General features: G+C 40.1%; 1 protein-coding gene and 1 long non-coding RNA gene across 2 annotated transcripts; both read left to right on the top strand.

Annotated features, from left to right (window-relative positions):
- Positions 1-3,461: 3,461 nt before the first annotated feature.
- On the top strand, positions 3,462-5,753 carry LOC113019680 (nuclear factor 7, ovary-like). The gene has a single exon (XM_026163477.2). It carries the CDS (start codon positions 3,462-3,464, stop codon positions 4,845-4,847), a length of 1,386 nt encoding a protein of 461 aa, XP_026019262.2. The 3' UTR covers positions 4,848-5,753.
- A 2,014-nt stretch (positions 5,754-7,767) lies between these two features.
- Positions 7,768-9,757, top strand: LOC145422677 (uncharacterized). Its single transcript, XR_013903972.1, has 3 exons — positions 7,768-8,374; positions 8,507-9,461; positions 9,590-9,757. It is a non-coding gene; the product is annotated as an uncharacterized LOC145422677 (long non-coding RNA).
- The last annotated feature ends 735 nt before the right edge of the window (positions 9,758-10,492 follow it).

Here is a 10,492-nt window from a genome sequence, read left to right as displayed (position 1 = left end):
CAGCCTCATCAGCCACAACAGAGTACGTCTTAGCTTCCTTCATCTCTTTAACTATATTTCCAGTTATTTCATGTTATCTGGTTATCATCTCATTTTGTGCAAAATGAGACAGATAGGTCGTATGTGAGACAGGACTGTGATTTTTCAAAAATGGATCAGTTTTTTTCTGCAGCTTCATGCACTCAAGAAAGTGATTATGACTGGTGGATTCCTGCTGATCATGGCCACAGAATGGTATTCCTTGTTTTCCAAGGAAACCTGTTACAGCTAAGATCCAGTGGAGATACTGTCGTCTTGTTTGCTGATCTAAGTTGCTCAACAACATCACCTTGATTTTTTGTGGTTTTAAAGCTGTGCCAGCAGATCATAAAAGACGAATGGCTGGAACTCTTTTCGTGCTCCTTAAAGGCATCTAAAGCCCTCTTCCAGTTGCAGAACCCTGAATGACTGAGGCCATCTTTTTGTATTTTGCTTCTCACAAATGCAACATGAAAAACAGAAAGCAAAGTTCCACACAACAGAATACTCCAACCATTTCAACTTTTAAAACCAACTCTTACTGATTGACCTCCGAACTGGCTCAGTGGCTACTGTGGGAGGACATTTTGTCTTGGATTTAGGAACTCTCCTAAATCATCTCCTGCTGCTCCTTCTAGTAAACCTCCTTCAGCTGTCCTTAACGATCCACCTGCTGCTTCCTGCAGTTGTGTTTTGGCTTTCTCTCACTTTCCTGATTTCCCCTGACCAATCTGAAAGATCACTATTATTTAATGATCCCTCTGTGTTGGTCTTCATGAGTTTGTACCATATAATTTTCTAATTCTACCAAAGTACACTATTTAGATTCAGAACTATATACCTGTATCAACTATATAACTATAACTATGTAACTATTTAGCCTTGTTGTGCAAACAAGCCCGCATAACTTAATAAATATAGAATTTGAAAGTAAAAAATTGTATCTAAAAAGTTCCACTAGGTACTAGACACATGGGTCGTGTCCAAATTCATGGGCTGCATCCTCGGGTAGGGTCGGGTAGGCCGGAAGTAAACGGTCTAGCCTTCTGATTAGCGTCACCGCTGTCTCGGTGGAGTTTAATAAACTCAGTCGTCTGCTCCTTGCTATCTAAAATATAACAGGACACTGGCGTAAATTCTCGACCGTCTCACACTTCTGTTTAATCAGTTTTCTGTTTGACATTTAGTCAGCTGTGTAAAAACTAAGGAGGAACCCACCCGGGGGATTAATAAAGTTTTATCTAATCTAATCTAATAACTTTAATCTCAGCCAAACCGATTTACTCACGAACAAACAAAACACTGAAAAAAGCCCAACAATATCATTTTTAGGTTGTCTAAGGGACTTATATATTACGTTTAACCTGAGTAGCGAAAGTTCACGGTGATCTGAAAATGATGTGCCGGGAGTTGTGCCGTTCTCGGCCGCATCAGTGACCCTCGAGCTCCCGGCTAGCTATCGAGCTGGTGGGTAGCAGATGTCTCCGAAAACGTCGAAGCACTTTTGCAAATATGCGATATCTTGATAAACCGAGCAGATATTTGATGTTTACACAGCTACTTTCTCGCCTGAAAATATGTTAAAAGTTTATTTTGTGACCCAGAAAGATTAGTAAGAGTAATTTTGAAACTTAGTAGCGGTCGCCATTGTTGGAAACTGGAGTTTGGCTGGGCCGCGCTATGAATTCTGGGATATGGTAGGCCACGAAGGACACACCCGACCCATCCTTCAAATTCGGGGAAAAGGAGGACGCATTTGTCGGCTGCATTCGGAGGAGTCTACGAATTTGGACAGCCTTCGGCGCGTCGCTGTGACGTAATCGGTCTACAAATGCGGCCTCAGGAGGATGCAGCCCATGAATTTGGACACGACCATGTTCTGATGAGTTTTGGCAAACAACCATTTGACCAACATGTCTGTCTCACCTGCTATTGTTCCATCTCTGTTCTGCTCCTCTGTCTCCCTCTTTGTGTTGACAATCAAGCCAAACACCAACATCATCAAATATACAGTTGAAACCAGATATTTACATACTCTTACATACTCAAATCAGACTAAATATTTTTTATTGATAAATATAAAAAACATATTTGTTAACTTTAAGAGTAAAGAGAGAAACTCTGTATTTCTTAATTGTAAATGGCACCAAATTGTATTCAAAATTGAGCCACACTTATGGAGCTCCACAATTCTTTTCCTGGTGTTTTGGTTGACATCTCTTGATTTTGCCATGTCAAAGAAACAGGCTCTGTGTTTTGCCTTATATGCATCCACAGCTGTGCCACCAGTTTACTCACATGGACTCTACTAACCTATCAGAAGCTTCTTCAGCTCAGAATGAATCGTCTGGAGTTTTCTTATTAATTAACAATAAACTTAGTGTACATGTACTCCTAAAGTTGATGAAAGTGATTAAAATAGACAGCTCCCTCTTTTTATTCTGACATTTAACTAATTCAAAAGATATTTCAATATTTATTTATCTAAAACAGAAAAGTTCACTCTAAACTGATGTTTAACAGTAAAAAAATGCTCTTGTTTTTCCCTAAAGTGTATGATAATATCTGGTTTCAACTGTGAGTTATTTAGCTGTGGAGGGTAACAACTGAAAATATGAAACACACATGTAAGCTAAGACTCTAAAGAAACAGCATTGTTGTTGTTCGGCTTTTCATTTCGTCATTTGTTGGTTCACTCGAAGAGCGAGTAACGTAAAGTAAAGTGATCAGTTTGACATCAGTCTTTTGTGATACACCGTCATATTTACATTATTTGTACAGTACGGATGATTTGCTTGGTACCTGGTCAAACTTAAGCTCTCCTCCGGCTGCACTAGAGCAAACTCGCAGCAGCTTCTCCCCCCTCGCTCACATACGTAAGTGCTGTGCTCAGTCGTGCCTGAGCTCGGATCGTACCAAAATCAGGGGGGGTTTACGACTGTGCGCAATGTGCTTCAAATATTGTGTGTAGTTTTTGTTTTATACAGTTGTCATTCAGGCATCTAACTATGAAACAAATTACACTCCAAAAGACCCCGGGCTTCTGAAAAAATAACCCGGACTTAAGACCAATACGCCCGGCCCCCTTCCCCCGCTCCGCCGATGGGGTTTGGGAAGTTGAATGAAGTTCCGCCCCTAACGTCATTCACATGCGACAAACAAGGAAACAGACTGTTTTTCTTCCTCAGTAAAGAGAGACGCACAGACGATCAGACTGAGCTCAGACCAAACTAGCAGCTTCCTCTGAGTGAGTCCAGCTACAGGAGAGAAAAGTGGAAAACTCCAACACTGCTGCTTCAAGCTGCTGACGCTCCACACACTGAATGTGAGTTTGAGCAAAAACATGACTCAAAGGAAGTTTCAGTGAAGGTGGTAGAGGAGGGAGGGGAGCCAGGACTGACTGTACTTCCTGTCTGCTGTTTTCAGCTTCACTCACAGACTCAATGGCTTCCAGATCAGAGGAGGATCTCTGCTGTCCGGTCTGTCAGGAGGTCTTCAGAGATCCTGTTATTCTGTCATGTAGCCACAGCTTCTGTAAAGACTGTCTGAATAGATGGTGGATCAAAAAACAGATACGTGAGTGTCCAGTTTGTAAGAACATATCTTCAAAGGATGATCCACCTTTAAACCGAGCTTTAAAGAACCTGTGTGAGTCGTTCTTACAGGAGAGAGATCAGAGAGCTTCAGAGGCTCTCTGCAGTCTGCACTCTGAGAAACTCAAACTCTTCTGTCTGGACCATCAGCAGCCAGTGTGTGTCGTCTGCAGAGACTCAGAAAATCACACCAGTCACAGATTCAGACCCATCGATGAAGCTGCACAACAACACAAGAAGGAACTTCAGGAAACTCTGGAGCCCTTAAAGAAGAAGTTAAAGGTTTGTGAAGAAGTTCAAGTGAAGTTTGATCAAACAGCAGAACACATTAAGGTCCAGGCCCGACACACAGAGAGGCAGATTAAGGAGCAGTTTAAGAAGCTTCACCAGTTTCTAGCAGAGGAAGAGGAGGCCAGGCTGGCTGCACTGAGGGAGGAAGAGGAGCAGAAGAGTGGGATGATGAAGGAGAAGATGGAGGCTCTGAGCAGAGAGATAGCAGCTCTTTCAGACACAGTCAGAGCCACAGAGGAGGAGCTGAGAGCTGAAGACGTTTCATTCCTGCACAACTACAAGGCTGCAGTGGAAAGAGTCCAGCGCTGCCCCCTGCTGGATGATCCACAGCTGCCCTCAGGAGCTCTGATAGACCAGGCCAAACACCTGGGCAACCTGACCTTCAACATCTGGAACAACATGAAGGACATGGTCTCCTACACTCCTCTTATTCTGGACCCAAACACTGCTCATCCAAACCTCATCTTGTCTGAAGATCTGACCAGTGTGGTAGAAGGAGATGAACAGCAGCTTCCTGATAATCCAGAGAGGATTGGTTTTTACTACTCTGTCCTGGGCTCTGAGGGCTTTAACTCAGGGACTCACAGCTGGGATGTCGATGTTGGAGACAGTACATGGTGGAGACTGGGTGTGTTAGCAGAGTCTGTGCAGAGGAAGGGAATCATACAGTCTGAATTATGGACTATATTGTTATATAAAGGTACATACTCATCATGTTCACCATCAACTGGATCCACTGCTCTCTCAGTCCAGAAGAAGCTCCAGAGGATCAGAGTGAATCTGGACTGGAACAGAGGAAAGCTGTCGTTCTCTGATCCTGATACTAACACACACATACACACCTTCACACACACTTTCACTCACAGGATGTTTCCATACATTTGGGCTGATGAAGTGAAGGTGTGTCCGTTGAAGGTGTCAGTGTCGGTGCAGCAGATGAGTTGAGGATGATGATGTTTCTAATGTTGTTTCCTGTCAGTGAGTTGAAGCTGTTAAACTGCAGCTGTCCTCCTGCTGCCTCCTTAAACATATTGTTGAAACCACAATTCATATTTTGCTTTCATTCACTTCATTCAAGCCAGTACTCGCTATAGGTCATGTTATGTAAATAATCTCCTCACTGAATACAGACTTCAACTGATCCTTGCTTCTTCCTTGTTTTGCCTAGATTCTTGTTTTCTAGTTTTTAAGACTTTGCGTTCGAGGATAAAACCAGGGTTGCTGCAGCTTAAAGGAAAGTTAGATTTACGAATTTTAATGTCAGATTTGTTCTTGTTAGGAACAAGCTAATAGCCAACTTGCTCGAATGTGAGCTGGATTTCTTTTTCCATAACACAAAGTTTGAAACACTTCGTACACAACTATTCCTTGTATTTCATGACATGTCTTCATTGTTGTTTTGAATGTGTTGCTGTATGGAATATGCAGTTTGTATGAGCAAAGTTAATATTGTTAATATATTTTAGTATTTATATTTTTTTGTAAAACTTATTTTGTGTATTTAGTAATTTAATAAGTAAATTCATGGTTATGATTGAACTAAATTTATTTTTATTGCATTATTGTTGGATTGGTTAAGTAAAACCATGAATACGTGTGCCTTAAAGGCTTGGTTTATAGTTAAAAACCCAGCATTGTGGATTTATGCAAATGAGTACATGCGTTGCTAAAGGGGGGAGTGGGAGAGAAAAAAGTTAGTATAGCAGAGGCAAGATGCTGCAGGAGAGGAGGACAGAGCCACAGTTCTTCTACCGTAGTTTTTTTTTTTTGTTGTTCTTGAGGATAACTTAGTCCTGATTACTCCTATAAGATTTACAAGCTGTGGAATAAATTTTTGTTTATATCTTTTCACATCAGAGTCCTGTGGAAGTTTTTTTTTTCTCCCCTCTTCGCATGAACATACACAATTGAAGCGTGGGAAAACTGGTCTCATGGCTATACACAGTGGGAATGTAAAACAAGATGATGGTAATAGTTTTGTCCGGGTTCACTTTGCGTTGATCCATTGGTACTGCAGTATCCAGTCCTGAATGAGCAGCCATCAGACTGCTGAACACTTCATAGACACCTCACCTTCACTTACCAGAACTTCAACATTATGCACTCCATACCATGCCATTTCCTTTGTACAATATCCAACTGCTAACCTCTGTATATTAATTTTTTTAATTGTATGTATATGTATGTACACACACACACATATGTAGTGAATAGTATTTTGATTTGGTAATGCCTCAGGGCTCCAGTAGGGGGATTTGCACCTCTTGTGCTTCAGTCAATACAGATGAGCTGGAGCTTCTTTCATCTCTCCACTATTTCCCCTGTTTAAGGTAACTGCCCACTGCACAGAACTCTATAAATGTGGCAACACGTTTTACTGCTGACCGTTAGCCCATCATCATTGTTCATGGTAATGGTAGAGGTTAATGGTGGACTGCTTTTGCTGAGGAAGTTCAGCTGAACTCCATTGCTGTGCAAGCTACATTTCAATAGTGCTCCGCCATATTGCAAGATGGGTTTTCTGCCACTGTCTGTATTTAAATTAACTGCTGAATGACATGTACAGCTCTTAAAGTATTAAATCTTAATACTTTTTTCTTATTAAATCTTAAAGTATTATATCATTACAGTGGAGAGCCAGTGAATCTGTCAGCTAACATATGTGAGTTAAGAAGATGTATTTACCTTATGTTACACTTCATGTTGTGTATTGTCTAAGTTACGGTTATCAGTTAAAACAGAAAATAAGAGTAACTTGGTTTGGAAACTGGTCCTGAGACTGAGTACCGTAATTGTTGGGCTATAAGCCGCTACTTTTTGCACAAGCTTTGAACCCTGCAGCTTTTAGTCAGGTGCGGCTTTTCTATGGATTGTCCATGATTTTTGTGATATCGTAAGAGGATTTGTTTTGTTTGTTCCGCTGTTGTACGGCAGCGGTCTCCAACCTTTTTTGCACCACGGACCGGTTTATGCCCGACAATATTTTTCACGGACCGGCCTTTAAGGTGTCGCGGATAAATACAACAAAATAAAACTAGTACCGGTACCGAAAAAAAGAAGATTTATTCATAACACACGTGAAAAGACCCAGGAAAACAGAGTTAACGATCAAAACGATAACAAAATAACACTAAAAACCCTGAAAACTATACATTTCACACCTGAACCTCAACTCTCGCGGCCCGATACCAAATGACTCACGAACCGGTACCAGTCCGACGCGTAGTGCCGTACGGCACTACGTTGCCTGGTGGAAGGGCATGTGATCAGACACGGTATTGGGGTACAAGAGTGGTATGTTGGTCACATGTCCATCCACCAGGCAACCTAGGCTATGTTCACACTGCAGGCAAAAGCGCATCAAATCCGATTTTTTTGACCCTATGCGACCCATATCCGATCATCGTATGACAGTGTGAACAACACAATTCCGATATTTTCAAATCTGATCTTTCGTATGTGGTACTGAATCCGATACATATCCGATGTTTTAGAAAGCGACTGTCTGTCTTTTAAGTCACTGACACAAGACAGACGCCAATTATCAGCGCCGGAGAAGACATCGCGAACGCTTACTCGCCATCCCGTGTAGATGTCAGTGAAACTGTTGGGAAGACAATGTTGGAGAAACGTGAACATTTTATTTGTACTGTATAATCTGTAGATTCTGACAGAAATCTGCAGCTATCCTTTGAAGTACCGCTCCTCTAAAACAGCAATAAGGATCATTATTAGGTTATCTACATTATTATGTAAATAACAAAATAACTTAAAGCAAAAATTGGGAAACGTAAAGTCCGAAGTCTTTATATTAACGGCCATTAGTCAAACAATATTGTTTGCTCTGGGTCCAAACAGAGCGCGTTGTGTGTGACATCTTCTTTTGCGCATGCAGGCCGCTTTGAGTGTTCACACTAGAGCGCATTTGCTGTCACATTTTATTTGTAGTGTGAACAAGCAGACAAAAAAAATCGGATTTGATCAAAAAATCGGAATTGAGCATCAAGACCTGCAGTGTGAACGTAGCCAAAGTAAAGCTAGTTTTCAGCTACGAGCCCAACACGAACCGGACGTATCAGCCAGAGGTCCCTTTACTACGGTTCGGAGCCGCTGACCTGTTTTATATACGCGCTGAATAGTTTTCTACACGAGATCACTGCAAAAAGTGCAGCCTTACCTAATGTCCACCTACTGTTACTCATTTATATTAAGATTTTAACATCTAGTTAGTATTGGTATGGCGAGTAGCCTTCAGTAATAGTAATAAATCACACAGCAATAGTGCATTCATGTAGTTGTAAAGTATTCAGAATACATTACTTCTATAATCTTTGGTGGAATACATTTTAAAATTAACCTTCCCAACACTGTCAACAGGTTAGCACCTCATACCACAGTGCATCAAAGCAGTCTCATGAGCGCTGGGAAGGAGGAGCCCAGAGCCCAAAACAGACAGTGCAGGAGATGACAAGGTTAGTAATTGTATGGTGAAAATTATACTTTATCTTGATTGGCAAAAGAAAAGTAAATACAAAATCTGCTTCTCACATATAGGGCATTTACAAGATTTTTTTTTTTCAAAACTTCAATTTCTTTCATTACAGCTGTCCTGTGCCAGAAGTTCTGTTGACCCACAGTGAGAGGCATCATTTCAGAAACACCAGGAAGACTGAAACTCGTCGCCAGGATCAAGCAGGGCTCGTGATCTTCACCAGCAGCTCCCTCACAAGAAGGATAAACCCAGCATTTCATGAACACTGATGGAGACCTTTGCTTTGTGTAATGTTAGAAGTACTCAGATAATCCTCAGAGGGTCTGGACTTTTACATAATATAATAGAATAGAATTCAACTTTGTTGTCATTGCACATGCACAGGTACAGGGCAATGAAATGCAGTTTGCATCCATCCAGAAGTGCTTTAGCCATGATATAGATATATTACAATATATACTAGCAATAATATAGATATGTAAGTATATTACAGAAATGGGTCTATTATGGTATGTAATATGTACACGGTATGAAGTATGTTGAGAATATTCTATAAGTATGTACAGGCTGTAGTGAGTACAAACTATGTACAGGCTATGAACAGGATATAAATATGAAAAACTACAGAAATCTGAGATATACAGTTATACAGAAATGTGAACAATGCAAGTTATAAACAGTTGTAGGATTGAAAATTATCATATGTACAGAATGATTATTTACACAGAACTATACAGTAGTGCAGGTAAGTAATAGCTATAAGCTATAGTAATAGCTTTAAGTCCTGTTGAAAGTTAAATATATGTTGTGCTCTCTGGTTACTCTGGTATGAATGACTCTGAATTACTTTATGATAAATAACACACTATTGTCAAAAAACAGTGAAAGAATTCCAGATCACAAGTTTTTAGTTCAAATACAAGTAACAACCTTTGACTTTAATCAGGTTGTATTTAATTGTGTCAGAGAAAACATCATGTGCTCTTCATGTAGCTGAGTACATTCAGTGTTTAAAACAGAAGTTGTGCAGGTCTGAGATCAGCAGTTTTCTGAAACACCAAACTGAGGTAGGCTACTGGTTTTTTTGGGTTTTTTTTTTTTTTTTTGCTTAATTGGTAGTAGGCTTTCGAGCCTATACAGCTTGGAGTAAGACAACATGCATGAAGAGGATGATGTGGACAAAAAAAAAACTGAGGTACTGTTAATGCTGATGTATAGTGACACAGTTACAGGGGTGATTAATCCTTTCTTTCATTAGAGCTGTCCTGTGCCAGAAGTTCTGTTGACCCACAGTGAGAGGCATCATTTCAGAAACATTATTTGTTTTATTTATTTATTATTTGCCTAATAATTCTGCACTGTGTGTGTATATATATATATATATATATATATATATATATATATATATATATATCCGTGTGTATATACAGGGAGTGCAGAATTATTAGGCAAGTTGTATTTTTGAGGAATAATTTTATTATTGAACAACAACCATGTTCTCAATGAACCCAAAAAACTCATTAATATCAAAGCTGAATGTTTTTGGAAGTAGTTTTTAGTTTGTTTTTAGTTTTAGCTATTTTAGGGGGATATCTGTGTGTGCAGGTGACTATTACTGTGCATAATTATTAGGCAACTTAACAAAAAACAAATATATACCCATTTCAATTATTTATTTTTACCAGTGAAACCAATATAACATCTCCACATTCACAAAAATACATTTCTGACATTCAAAAACAAAACAAAAACAAATCAGCGACCAATATAGCCACCTTTCTTTGCAAGGACACTCAAAAGCCTGCCATCCATGGATTCTGTCAGTGTTTTGATCTGTTCACCATCAACATTGCGTGCAGCAGCAACCACAGCCTCCCAGACACTGTTCAGAGAGGTGTATTGTTTTCCCTCCTTGTAAATCTCACATTTGATGATGGACCACAGGTTCTCAATGGGGTTCAGATCAGGTGAACAAGGAGGCCATGTCATTCATTTTTCTTCTTTTATACCCTTTCTTGCCAGCCACGCTGTGGAGTACTTGGACGCGTGTGATGGAGCATTGTCCTGCATGAAAATCATGTTTTCCTTGAAGGATGCA

The sequence above is a fragment of the Astatotilapia calliptera genome, chromosome 3 (assembly GCF_964374335.1).
Source record: "Astatotilapia calliptera chromosome 3, fAstCal68.1, whole genome shotgun sequence".
NCBI lineage: Eukaryota > Metazoa > Chordata > Actinopteri > Cichliformes > Cichlidae > Astatotilapia > Astatotilapia calliptera.
The sequence above is the reverse complement of the archived record's forward strand: the minus strand, read 5'-3'. Positions and strand labels throughout refer to the sequence as shown.